The sequence below is a fragment of the Xyrauchen texanus genome, chromosome 49, assembly GCF_025860055.1.
Source record: "Xyrauchen texanus isolate HMW12.3.18 chromosome 49, RBS_HiC_50CHRs, whole genome shotgun sequence".
Taxonomy (NCBI): Eukaryota; Metazoa; Chordata; class Actinopteri; order Cypriniformes; family Catostomidae; genus Xyrauchen; species Xyrauchen texanus.
This window is the reverse complement of record NC_068324.1, coordinates 6,777,266-6,790,930: the sequence shown is the minus strand read 5'-3', so window position 1 is coordinate 6,790,930 and position 13,665 is coordinate 6,777,266. Positions and strand designations below refer to the sequence as shown.

The 13,665-nt window shown below is 35.8% G+C and overlaps 2 protein-coding genes across 3 annotated transcripts in view; both read right to left on the bottom strand.

Annotated features, from left to right (window-relative positions):
- The window catches only part of LOC127640235 (serine/threonine-protein phosphatase 6 regulatory subunit 3-like), a 14,937-nt gene extending 14,597 nt beyond the window's left edge, over positions 1 to 340 (bottom strand). The window contains exon 1 of the mRNA XM_052122687.1: positions 308 to 340. Within this exon, the coding sequence (XP_051978647.1) occupies positions 308 to 340 (33 nt within the window). The remainder of the gene's footprint in view (positions 1 to 307) is intronic.
- LOC127640566 (synembryn-A-like) lies at positions 179 to 6,971 on the bottom strand. Of its 2 annotated transcripts, XM_052123192.1 has the most exons (4): positions 6,741 to 6,971; positions 4,655 to 4,702; positions 4,292 to 4,309; positions 179 to 1,433 (listed from the first exon to the last, which is right to left on the bottom strand). In XM_052123192.1, the coding sequence occupies exons 1-4, from the start codon at positions 6,828 to 6,830 to the stop codon at positions 675 to 677; spliced, it is 915 nt and encodes a 304-aa protein (XP_051979152.1). In that variant the 5' UTR covers positions 6,831 to 6,971; the 3' UTR covers positions 179 to 674. The 2 variants fall into 2 exon arrangements, with proteins under 2 accessions (XP_051979152.1, XP_051979153.1); XM_052123193.1 differs by lacking the exon at positions 4,292 to 4,309.
- Positions 6,972 to 13,665: the final 6,694 nt, after the last annotated feature.

The following is a 13,665-nucleotide window of genomic DNA, read 5'->3' as shown; positions in this document are numbered from 1 at the left end:
TAGAGATTTATAGTAATAAATGACTTTAATATTGTTCTGTTTCCCACCCACACCTATTATTTAACTTCTGAAGATATGCATTTAATCACTGGATTCATATGGATTACTTCTATGTTTCCTTTATATGATTTCTGGTGGTACAAAAGGCTGATCACCATTCACTTGCATTGTATGGACCTACAGAGCTGAAATATTTGTAATTTTTGGCTGAAATATCCCTTTAATAGCGGAATTTGTGGTGAATGACTACATTACCATGATCCTGCTTAGAAAGATCCACCAATCAGCGAATCGGGGCAAAGCGCACCAAAAGAGCTCTACAGCGACCTCCCACTTCCATGACGCATTGTGAAAGACGCTATCGAGTCAGTCTCCCCACACTCTCAAACTACTGATACACATATTTATATCTAAATATTTTGCAATTAATTTATTATACATTGTTTCTATACTTACAATCAACAAATTTAAATTATTATAATTTTTTCATAATTTTTAATGAGATTACATCTTCCTTCCCCCATGAAAGACGTTAAGTACACATTCTTGTGACTTTGTCTTTTCATCTGCTTTTCAAATTCTTTTTTTGATTCAAGTTTGTAATGTTGTGATTCACCAAGGTGCTTGTTGGTTAGAACTGGCTTAGAAATGGCTTAGAACTCTTCTATGAGGACTTAAATTATGAAAACCCTATGGAAATAATGAGTGGGAAAATTACTTCCTGAATCAAGACTGTTGAAAAAGAGTGCATGTACTGTTGAACTCAATGGTGGTGGATGCAAACACATAAGTCTCACCTCGTCCACTTTACGGCGGTTGCAATCGAAGGTGACATTGAAAAGAATCTTTAAGATCTCCATGGCTCGCTCCGTCTCCTGCCTCCCCAACTCGGACAGCTCTGAGCACCCGTCCACACCCGCACGGGCCACCTCATACGTGTCAGGCCAACACAGGCAGAGTGTGGCATCCAACACCTCTGAGAGCAGACTAACACCCCGCAAATCATGTGCAAGCTGGGCTCTCACATCCACCCGGAGGGCGGTAATCAAAAACGTGAGCCGCAGGTCGAAGAATCGAACGTCGTGATTCCATTGTGGCTCGCGGCACTGTTTCATCCTCTCTGCTAATCCCACGATCATCTGAAGCTCCGCGCCTGCCTCCTGAGCTGCTTCACTGTTGAAGATGATGTTGCATAAGCACTTCAGAGCTTCCACGATTACTTCCAGGTCTGGGATCTCCGTGTGGGGTGTCATGCCACCTTCACCCTGATCCAATCCAGCATGTCGGATCAATATCTGCATGGCGTGGTGGGTGGCGAATGGAGCCAGGCACTTCTTATCACGCGAGAGGATGCGGATGCTTTCCAGACAGGCCAGCTGACATGAAGGCTGGAGGTCTCGCTCCAGGAAGCCGAGCACTAGCTCGCCCAGCCGCTGAAAAGAGTGAGAGATACAGTAACAACAGTCATAGTTCTTCTTATAGGCCAGTGGTTCTCAACTGGCTTTGCTTCAGGACCCAGATTTTATGTTGGACATCAAGTGGTGACCCAAAAACTGTCCACTTTATGCTTACTAAAATGTTTGTCAACTAAAAAAAAAATTCCAACATCAAAATGTATTAGAATTACAGTGAATTGCATAGGCCCAATAATAGGCTATTCCAAATCAAATGGGAGTTTTGTGGCTTTTAGTCCATGTCTGTTAGCTTTGAGGTCATCTACATGCTAGTGTCCCTCAAAAACATGACAAAAATAACTTCCATCGCATTTAGGATTACTCTTCCAGGAAAAAACGGTAAAAAAAGAAAGAAAAGAAAATCGATTACTCATCTAGCACTCACCTGTTTTGTCCACTAAAATTCTCTTAAGAATGAAAATGTCTGGAGCCTGGGTAGCTAAGCAAGTATTGACTACCACCCCTGAAGTCACGAGTTCGAACCCAGCGTGTGCTGAGTGACTCCTGCAAGGTCTCCTAAGAAACCAAATTGGCCCAGTTGCTAGGGAGGTTAGAGTCACATGGGGTAACCTCCTCGTGGTTGCGATTTGTGGTTCTCGCTCTCAATGGGGCGCGTGGTAAGTTGTGCATGGATCGCAGAGAATAGCATGAACCTCCACATGCTGGGAGTCTCCTCGGTGTCATGCACAGTGAGCCACGTGATAAGATGTGCGGACTGACGGTCTCAGAAGCGGAGGCAATTGAGACTTGTCCTCCGCCACCCTGATTGAGTTGAGTAACCGCGCCACCACGAGGACTACTAAGTAGTGGGAATTGTGCATTCCAAATTGGGGAGAAAAGGGGAATGAAAATGTACCTCCCCCTAATATTATCTAATTCTAACTTGCAAAAGGAAGTAACAAATCATGTTCATGGCTGTGACACAAAGTAAAGGCTACTGGCTATTTAAAAAAAGGTGAAAGCCCTTTGACTCAACTTCCTGTCTCAATATAAAATATATAATGAAGGAAAGAAAACTGTGCAGTCATTTGACTTTCTAACACAACATTGGATGAATAGACCATTTTGTAAGTGCTTAAACAACAGCAGAAGTGCGATTTAACAGCCTAACTTTTGGTATAAACACTGGGAAAAATACTGTATTAGTATCATTGTATTGTAATATTGAATTATTGTCCATGTGACAATACACCAAGTGACAGATGAATTAGAGCCAAAATACTGTTGAGTTTAACTGACACATGGCCTTTGACATCAACAACAAAATATATGGAAAGCTTTTCTCTTCCTTTGAAAATGTGAAATGATTTGCTTAGCAGCATTTTGTTATTTGATTTACACTCCCCTCAATTTTTTTTTGCCTATTTTTAAGATTAAACATATCAATTTCATTAAAATATTCCATCAAATTCATTTGCATAATCTTTAACTGAATTTAATTAATAAAACGTAAGATATTTAGATTTTCCCCATTTAATTTTGTTAAAGATTATACAATTCAATTCGATGGAATTTTTTTCATGAAATTGAAATGAGTAAATCTTAAATGTTTTTTTGTTTTAGTATCGAATGTTTTTTCCCTGATGTCCATGACCCTATCAAAACAGAGCTGCGACCCATTTTTTGGTTGTAACAAAACAGTTGAGAACCATTGTCACTGTCATTGTAAGAGGCCTTGTACCTCATGGGTGTGATTTTCATTGCAAAATCGTATTTATTACAAGATAGGCCTATTGTTCTACTTTTAATTTACCATATTAATTGTACATTCAATGTACTGCTGTGTGTATGTATATGTATATATATATATGTATATATATATATATATATATATATATATATATATATATATATATATATATATATATATATATATATATATCACACACTATATCATTATATACAGTAGATATTTAAAATTAGATACTTCTACACATTATTGTATTACTATATACACTGTTTATTATTGCGTTCTACTTTATTTGTTCAGTCTGTGTGTCAATATTGCACATTGCCAGTTGTGTTAGTTCTGGGAGTAGTTTTTAAAATATTGTTTTTAGCTAATTTGAGATTATCGATGGAATAGCTTGCCCAATTAACAAAAAACGCTATCACTTCACCATAAGGTTGTATTTGTTAACATTAGTAAATGCATTAGATATCATGAATTTATGATTAAATTTTTTTTTCAACAATAGATATTAATCTTGGAATATACAATTGTTCATTGTTGCTCATGTTAGATCATAATACATTGACATATTTTTACATATACAACTTTTAAAAATTGACTTACATTAGTAAATGTTGAACATTAACCAAGACTAATAAGTGCTGTAAAAATATTGTTTATTCTCATGTTAACTTATGCAGCTAATAATGCACCACCCAGTACACTTTAGGTATTTGCATCGACTTTGACCATTAAAAATACATATTGGTGGACCTACATTATAATCCCAACATTACCCACGATGTGTGGAAATGGGAAAATATTTCTGGTGTAAACCCGGTTAACGAAATGGGAAAGATAGATAGACAGTTTAGCGATATAATGATGACATTTTTTGTCTTTTCTAAATCACATTGATTCTGATGAAACATGTTCTGCAAACATCTCAACACAGTGTCATATTACAAAATCCCAGAATTTCTTTATATTTTTGTGAGTTCCCATGAGATACTATAAAAACCTTCTTTGTTTCATGCTGCCTGTTTCATAGCAAAGTTAAACCATCAAATGAATCTAGTCTGTATTGTGTTAGCCAATCAGGAATGAGAAATAGGCTAATAAACTAATGCCACACTACGTCTATAACATTGAACTATCCATATACCTTTGGCAAATGTCCATTCTACCTCGAAAGACACACACACACACACACACACACACACACACACACACACACACACACACACACACACACACACACACACACACACACACACACACACACACACACCACAAAAATGAAACAAGAACACATCACACAATGGTGCAATTAAAGTGTCAGTCACAATCTGAGATAGAGCACACAGGCTTCTTATGTTTATTGTAAATCAATTGTGAAGACACTAGAGTAGTTCAGTATAAATGCAACATTAGTGCAATGTCTGAAATGGCTAGAGATAGCAATAAAATCTTGTTCTGCAGGAATGAATTGCTGACTACTTGCATTATGATGTCAGGTAAGGCCTACCTCTCTGTCTTCCTCCTCCCCTGGGGTAAATGAAAAACACTGTGACTTCTAGAAAGTAAAAAGCATATAATAAATTCTCATATTAATACAACCATGAAATACATACATATATGAAAACCTACAGTAAATGGAAGCTTTATGCATTGCAATAATACAAATAAAACAATTTTTTTTTTCCTGTGCAGCAGAATTATCAACATAGAAATCATAACAGCATAGAGTTAATTAACAGTTAAGTATAATTTTAATTACAGATCTGCTTCTCAGTCAAAACTCAGCAGCATCAAATCTGTATTAATGCATCATATATAACAATAATTCAGTAAATACTTGGAAACAACTAAGATATGTACTTTTTACCTCTAATAATGTTTTCCTTGTATTTGGATAAGCCGTGCATGTATATGTAGTAATTATACATAGTTGTTAAAAAGGTCATAATTCAGAGAATGCAACATCCACAATGGGCAATTAGGCATAGTGTGATGTAACAGTTTTCTTCAGGATCAAAGCACGTCTCATTTTTTCAGGCAACATGCAGTGGTGTAGTTCCAAACATTTACTGTGATAAACCCTTTTAGCCTTTAGTTTCATGAAAAAAATTATCAGAATGAAATTAACTGGTTATTACAGAGTATCAGCATTTAAAAATAACGTTTTCACTCCGGAACAATTGAAAATCACTTTGTTCAGGTTTTCGGTTACGTTCTGCTAAAAAATGAGTTTGTATTCAATTTTCGTTCCTTGAACCATTTTTAGTCCCCGTCACTAACAGCATTATCAATTATGTCCTAAAGTAAGATTAGAGTGCTTAACTGCTAGAACCGCTGTGATAACAGCTCATGAAGCATCAGGATCAGCCTAAGAAATCTATTTGTGTTGCTTGAGTCCTAATCCTACCTGCGTCAAGCAAAGTTCTTCAACCCACATGGCTTTTTAGGCAAGTCTGTTCCTTGCCAGATCGGTATCACACATGAACCTATTTCCTATTTGGACAATTCTGTAAAAATTCAAAAGGCCTCCTCTAAGCCTTTTTTTGTGCTTTAAAATATAAAAAAAGAGCTAAGATAAAAATGAAACCAATGTCGTTGGTTCAAACGAACTTCAATGTGATTCAAAAGAAGTAATCACAGTGAGTGATGCTTTTAAGAATCAAAGATGTGGACTATAGGCCTTCAGTACATTTCTGCCTGACTAATGGCTTCAAAACTGGATGATCTGAATCAAAAATCACAGCACAAGAGCCCTCAACTTAATTTATCAAGCTTATTACTGTTAATATTCAAAAGAATTATGAAATTGATTTTTGAATACCTGTCAGGAAAACATGATGGTGATTCTGATCTGTTTTACATATTTTACTCTGCTATATATACACACACACACACACACACACACACACACACACACACACACACACACACACACACACACACACACGTTGTGTTTCCATGTTTTATGGGGACTTTCCATAGACATAATGGTTTTTATACTGTACAAACTTTATATTCTATCCCCTAAACCTAACCCTACCCCTAAACCTAACCCTCACAGAAAACTTTCTGCATTTTTACATTTTCAAAAAACATAATTTAGTATGATTTATAAGCTGTTTTCCTCATGGGGACCGACAAAATGTCCCCACAAGGTCAAAAATTTCGGGTTTTACTATCCTTATGGGGACATTTGGTACCCACAAAGTGATAAATACACGCTCACACACACACACACACACACACACACACACACACACACACACACACACACACACACACACACACACACACAAAAGGCTAAGGACATCACACATTAGATTTAATATACAATTTGCATTAACGATAAACCTACAAAAATGTATCATTTTGATTATAAAAGGTTTTTCATGCTATATTTACAAAACATACGATTTACTGTATCAGCCTAATATCAAAGAGCAGTCAACTTAAACACATGCAATATTTACAAAAACGGATGATCTATTGGTTCAAACTAAAAAACTTCAAATCAGACACCTCCCATACCACACACATGCATCGCATTCACAGTCCCAGATTTACAGATCATTCTATAATGCACTGACATTTACCTCTTTATTATAGGTCTGTAAAGCTGTCAGCGCGGCGTCTTGATCGCCCGTTTCCATTTTCTCTATGATGGCATTTAAGTCCATTTGCATCGCTGTTCCGGCCTTCTGCTTTCAGGAACAGCCAAAAATCACGTAAACAAAATCAGCTTCTATCCTCCAGCTTTATCCGAAAAATTCAGAAGCCACAGGATGATGCGATTAGAGGGGATTGCAAAAATCACAATAAACAATCATGGGATATGTAGTCCCGAAACGCAACAGACAGGTCCCGCCCTTTGCCTGCCCGCTCTTGTTGTGGTTAGTGCGTCGGCGTGAACGACTTCTCAAATGTCCAATCACAGACTGATATTTGGAGCGCGAGCCAATCAGACAGTAGAAGGCCGGACTTGTCAGAATACCAGCTGCAGAGGGCCGGAAATGTAGTCCAAACGTGTAGATTTGCCACTGTATTATCAACACAACACAACGCAATTAAAAAAAAAAAAAACACTCAAAGACTCCAGTCACCTCTAGTAACCAGTTTTATTCTACATTGAGAGGGTCTCCTCGTGGGGGCTGCCATGTTGGGATCACATGACCAGCTGAATATGCAAGAAGAGGCTGGTACTTTTGTTTATTTATTTTATTGTGTGTGCTCTGATTTTGTGGCATGTTTATTTTCATAATGCCTTGTTGTAATAGTGGTTTTAGATGATAAAAAACAAACAAACAAAACATAAACAGACAGCTAGCTAGATAGATAGACAGACAGACAGACAGACAGACAGATAGATATACAGTCAGACAGACAGCTAGCTAGATAGACAGACAGACAGACAGATAGATAGATAGACAGACAGACAGATAGATTGACAGACAGATAGATAGATAGACAGACAGACAGACAGATAGATAGATAGACAGACAGACAGATAGATAGACAGACAGATAGATAGACAGACAGACAGATAGATAGACAGACAGACAGAGAGACAGATAGATAGACAGACAGACAGATAGATAGATAGACAGACAGACAGATGATAGATAGATAGATAGATAGATAGATAGATAGATAGATAGATAGATAGATAGATAGATAGATTAAATAATAGGTAACCTAAAATTGTGCATCATGTGGTAACATCGACATTAACTGGTTTTATCTGGTCTTTCATATTATTTAACACAATACCATCAATCTGACAAGATTAGGTCATACAAACAATATATATATGTATTACATTTTCACATAAGAAATATCTACAGACAGATTTTTTTTCTACAGTTTATGAAAGACTACAAACTGTGTTGAAGTACATTGCAATTTGTGCAATAGTCTTGTATGTAGTCGATCTTCTGTTGTACACTAGAGGGCGCTCTAAATAGAACCTGTCAATCCCATCAGCAAATCTCTCTGTATGCTTACATATAGCCTTATTTTAAAAAGCATTAAATGCATTTAGCAGAACGTCTTACAAAAAGAGTTTAGCTAAAAATGTGTTATCTTCAGGTTAACTATTATATGGGCTGTCTGGGACATGGCGAACAGGCCCATGACAACTTATTTAAGATAAACAAGAGAACGTGTGCACACACACTAAATTAAATATAGCTTCCTCATATGTACCTCTGTATGACAGAAAGAGGTCAGATAACTTTCTCAGTAAATTATTAATAATAGAAAATAGGTGTAATTTGTGCACCATCTCCTGTTGTACACCAGAGGGCGCTCTACACAGTATCTTCGAATTCCAGATGGCATTATATATTTACATGAACAACTAAGACATTTGGCTGAAACTCTTAACTAGACTGGTTTACAAAAAGGAAGTATTTTGCATGAACTGAAAAACCGAGGAAGGGAAATTCCACAATCTGAGACATTTGATCACTATCTTGTCTGATTCTTCGATCTCATTGATCCCTATGTGTTTTCTACACTGCTCTCTAGTGGTTGCCAATGGAACATCAGTGTGGTTACTGACCGGACAAAAATAAGATTTCTGACATATTTTACGCCACACTTCTTGACTGTTTATGTAACACCACTTGAAAGTTAAGGAAATAAATTAAAATGAATCGATACCATCTTTCCCCTTACTAATCAGGTTTGACACTAAACACTTCCCCATTCCACGTTGCATTTTTGTTTTCAGTGAGTTTGCTAGACAGCTAACAGTAATTAATTGATTCATATATTTTGTTATATCACACTGGAGAAAGAATATATATATATATATATATATATATATATATATATATATATATATATATATATATATATATATATATATATATATATTTTAAACAATTTAAAACAATGGTAAAATTAAAACAGACAATAGGCTGCACATTCACACTATTGACTAATGACTCAGTAATTGTGGAACAGGACAATTGCTGGATTGTGTTTGTCTGTGCCCTTTTGTCAAGTGTAGCAAAGTGTGAATTTCACGCTGTCATTTTGCAGACATTTAGGTGACTCACACTTAATAAAGCTGTTTATAATGTCTGGTGGTGGCCACTAGTAGAAGAACTGTTTGGGTTGGGTGTCTAGTTTAAGAATGACAAAAATAGGCTTTGAAATGCAACTTTGGTCACGTAGTCGTTCAATTTTTTACTTTGAGTATGAACCCCTCTTTCAAGGGAGCAAAACATAGCATAACGCAGTGGTACACTGAGAGGAGACCAGAGGCTGCACTTTTTGAATAGAAGCTAATGGAGGAGATGTAGTTCATTGAATAAACTGCTTTTGTGAGGAAACAGCTCACACATAATGAACTTTCCCCTTATCTGAAACACATTTTACGCCAACATTTTAGAGTGAACTACGTGTGCAGATTAAAGCTCTATTCATTTGTATGGTATCTGCGAACTGCGATTTACTGTCATTACATGGTAATTGACCGTTACACTCTTTTCTATGGGAGAGCCATGGAGGTTGGTATCTCAGTATTAAAGGATCTATGATTGAGTAACATTATTCCTTCTAAACCTTTATATTAGGCTTTAATAAACTGCCTTAAACTTAATTAAAACTTCAACTTGTCGTAGGGTTAGGGTTAGGATTAGGGTCTACCCTAGGGTTAAGGTAGATATACCTCTGGTCAGTATGGGACTGTCATTTTTATTTCCGCGTATACCCAAGGGTGCAGCCAGGAAATTACTTTTGGGTGGGCCTCAATTAAAATGGATGGGCCAAGTTTCCCCCCCAATAGTTTTTTCTTAACAAAATGTTCCTTAACAACAAAGAAGCAGCACATTTAAACAGTTCTTCACACTTTCAGAAATCAGAATGTATGCATATATATATATATATATATATATATATATATATATATATATATATATATGTATAATATTCTGGGTGGGCCTGGAGCCACCCACATTAGACCCAGGACCACCCAGAATATTACCCAGCCCAACATTGGCTATGCCACTGCTTATACCTAATATACATTTTCCTGAGATCAACCAAATAATTTGAACCAGGAAATAAAGCCCAGTGTTGCTGTTGATATTTGCATGGTGGGTTAGTCCCATTCAATGTAGTATGCAGGGGAAACCCATTGTAGTGGTATGTTGACATTTGTCAGGAAACTAAGGGTTCTTTGTCAACATGCAAAAGTTTTACATGTTTGGTTTGTAATTATTTGTCATGAGGAATTAAATTACAAAAATGTCAGGTTGTTAAGTGAATGGGATGTCTTGATCTAAAAAAAGACAGAAATATCTTCTACAAATAGGCCTATATAAGTATGTATGCATCTTAGTTGTTAAAATGTATAAGACAACAAATGTGAAATAATTTAGGCTATTAATAAAGCTTCATAACAATTTAGGAAGGGGAAAATAATCAAACAATTGTGATACCTTACCAGGTAGTACTATTGTTTCACTGCACATTTGGCAGCTGAAAAATATACTTGTCCAATAACTGAGTAAATATTATATTAATTTTTCAATGTGTCTTGTTAATGCAGGAGTTCACCTCACACATACTGTAGTGTGAAAGGTGAAAGCAATAAATATAACTTTTCCAAAAAAAAGTGTCTGTCAAGGTTTTCACTCATTTAGTTTATAGCAGTTCTTGTAAAATTAATTTAAGAACATCATGTATTTTTATTTTCTGTTTAAAACAAATAAATGCCACAAAATGCCATCTACAAGACATATTTTGGAAGTGATTTAAGATGTTTTCATTAGCTCAGCTGACAGGGTATATGGCACTAGAAATAGCAAGGTCATTAGTTTGATTCCCAGGAACACACATACGGATACAATGTACCTTGAATGCACTGTAAGTCACTTTGGATAAAAGTGTGTCAAATGCATAAAATATTTATATCTCTTCGCTAAACACATTTTTTTTGAGTGAAAAATCAGAACTACTTGGCAGTAATGGTGTGTATAAAACAAGTGTGTTTGGTCCCAATTTACGTGAGGTGTTTTTAACTTTGTCACATGTTGTTAAAACCTTACTTAAATTCAGTTAGTGGACAGATGGTAACCCTTGTTCTGTGAAAAGTCTCACAAGATTCACATGCACTTATACACTGTATATTTGGAACATTGCAGTGACCCTGTCAAAATAGTATCAAATGCATAATTTTTTAAACTTAAGTACAGTACAAAGTAGGACCACTATTTCTACCTTACCCACATGCAAAAATAGCTTTTGATGTGGTAACGTAACAATATGTTCACACAGGAAATCAACATATTATGTCCGAAAGTTCATGCACTTTGAAATTAACCAGATTTTCTGAATTACTGATAAGAGGCATCCCCCATTAGACATTTCGGCATTTATTCAAGCATGAATACTTTTCCATCTAGTGCCGCTGAAAGCATGTTGCACGAAAAACCTCCACAACAAGGTTTCTGGTCACATGGGAACCAGGAAATAATTGCGTTTGCATAAACAATAGCGAGCGTGAATCGGAGGTTGCATTTTCACTCTAAAATTACATCTTTATTTCACTGACAGTTAGGTTTAGGGTAGGTGTTTGGGTGTAGGGTTAAATAAATATGCATTTCTCTTCACAAAATGACATACTAAATATACAATGATTAGAATTTTGGTAAGCACAGACCGATTTCAGCAGGAAAAAATTTCAACTCATTTTAACCGAATTCAAATTGCGATCAGTCTATGTACTTGGAACGTAATGCACTTGGGTTGATTCGTTTGCATTAAATAATATTTTACTTGAATAAAGCAGTTTAGATGTTATTTTTAGGTTACCTGACAAAACATACACGGCAGACACAAAACATGCCCCCACAGCGGATTGGCCCAGCCAGACTATTGCAGTTCATTTGAAACCTCAAAGGGCTGTTTTGAATGTAGAGCAGATAAGATCAATCCAGACTATACAGAACAAGCACAAAGCTCCCTCTGATCTGAGATCAGCTGATAGATGGTGTCTGGAATATATTTGTCGTTATCTGCCATAATGTTCCTGTTCTGACCGTAGCATCTGATTGCAGTGATCAGCATGTTTTAAATAATTAAATGCCTGGGAAAGACATGTATGGCACATTCAAATAAGTTCATAATCAGTGCTGAGATATTGTAATGTGTGGTTGGTCTTTTACTTGCATGTAAAACAAAGTACTATCTTATGCTGAAGACAAAGCTGTGTTTGGGGTGAGATTTGATGAAACATAGTGAAAATTTATTTTTTGCAGTCTATGTGTACCTGGTCCTGCTCTGAATTTATTAAAGCTTTGGGCGAGAAGCGTGTTGCAACATGCAGCAAACAGCTGTCTGTCTTTCATTTTTACATTTTTCCTGCTCAATCCAACACCAGACAGTGCGAAATATGAGACGCTTTCAAACATATCACTCTTTTTCTCAGCCTCAGTCTTTCTCTGTGCCATGGCCTTTGAGTGTGCATCCTTGGGTTGTTCTAAAATTAAATATGAATATTTTAAGAAGAGCTTTGAAACAACGTTTTATGTGCAGTATCTACAATTCCTCTTGTACAAAGTCTGTCTCTGTGAATATTTTTGGTCTTTTTACTATGCACAGTGCACTCTTTCAGAAGTGTTAGTTAGGTGCCGTAAAGCAGCTAAAGAGATAGATAGTGCAGACATTGTCCCAATCCCCCTATTATGCCATCTGATTTCAAATATGAATCTGCTAAATCAAAGGTTTTCCATTTTTACAGACCCAGCTCCCCTGACCCAGATTTTCAGCCAACCCAGGGACCAAAACCACTAGATTTTCTATAACAATTGATAATAACTTTCATAAAAAACATGGACTAATATGATCACATTAGTAAACAAAAGCTAGTAATTTTAACCTATCATTATTATATTATTCAGTGAAATTAATTTTAACAGAAAAACAGTAATCCATATGACTCCATTGGTTAAATCCATGTCATAGAAGCGATATTGTAGGTGTGGGTGAATGTGAAAATGTGAAAATGAAAGTGTAGATTTATAGTAAAAAAGGATTTAGATATTGACCTGTTTCTCAACCACACCTATCATATCACTTCTGAAGACATGGATTGAACCATTCACTGTAAAAATGCTACAGAAACAAAACATTAATTGATTAATGAGTATTAACTGTAAAATATGCAGTAACATTTTTTTTTATATATTTTAAAAAGACTTAACAGTATATAATTTGGTAAAAATTAAATTTTTAGATGTAAAAAGTATGCTGTATAATTAATGGTAAAAATGTACATTATGCTTAACAAGAGAGCACATGTACTTTTTACAGTAAATTATTGTTAAAATTACAGTAAAACGAATAATCGGGTGTTCCCACAATTTCCTGCATGACCCATCATATTTCATTATATATTTTTTGGGAACAGTTGTCTTTCTTCCTATTTTTAATATCAGTTATGTACAGTGTGGTTTTCTGTGTTATATTTAATGTAGTTTAGTTCCGCATTATTTATATTTCACATGT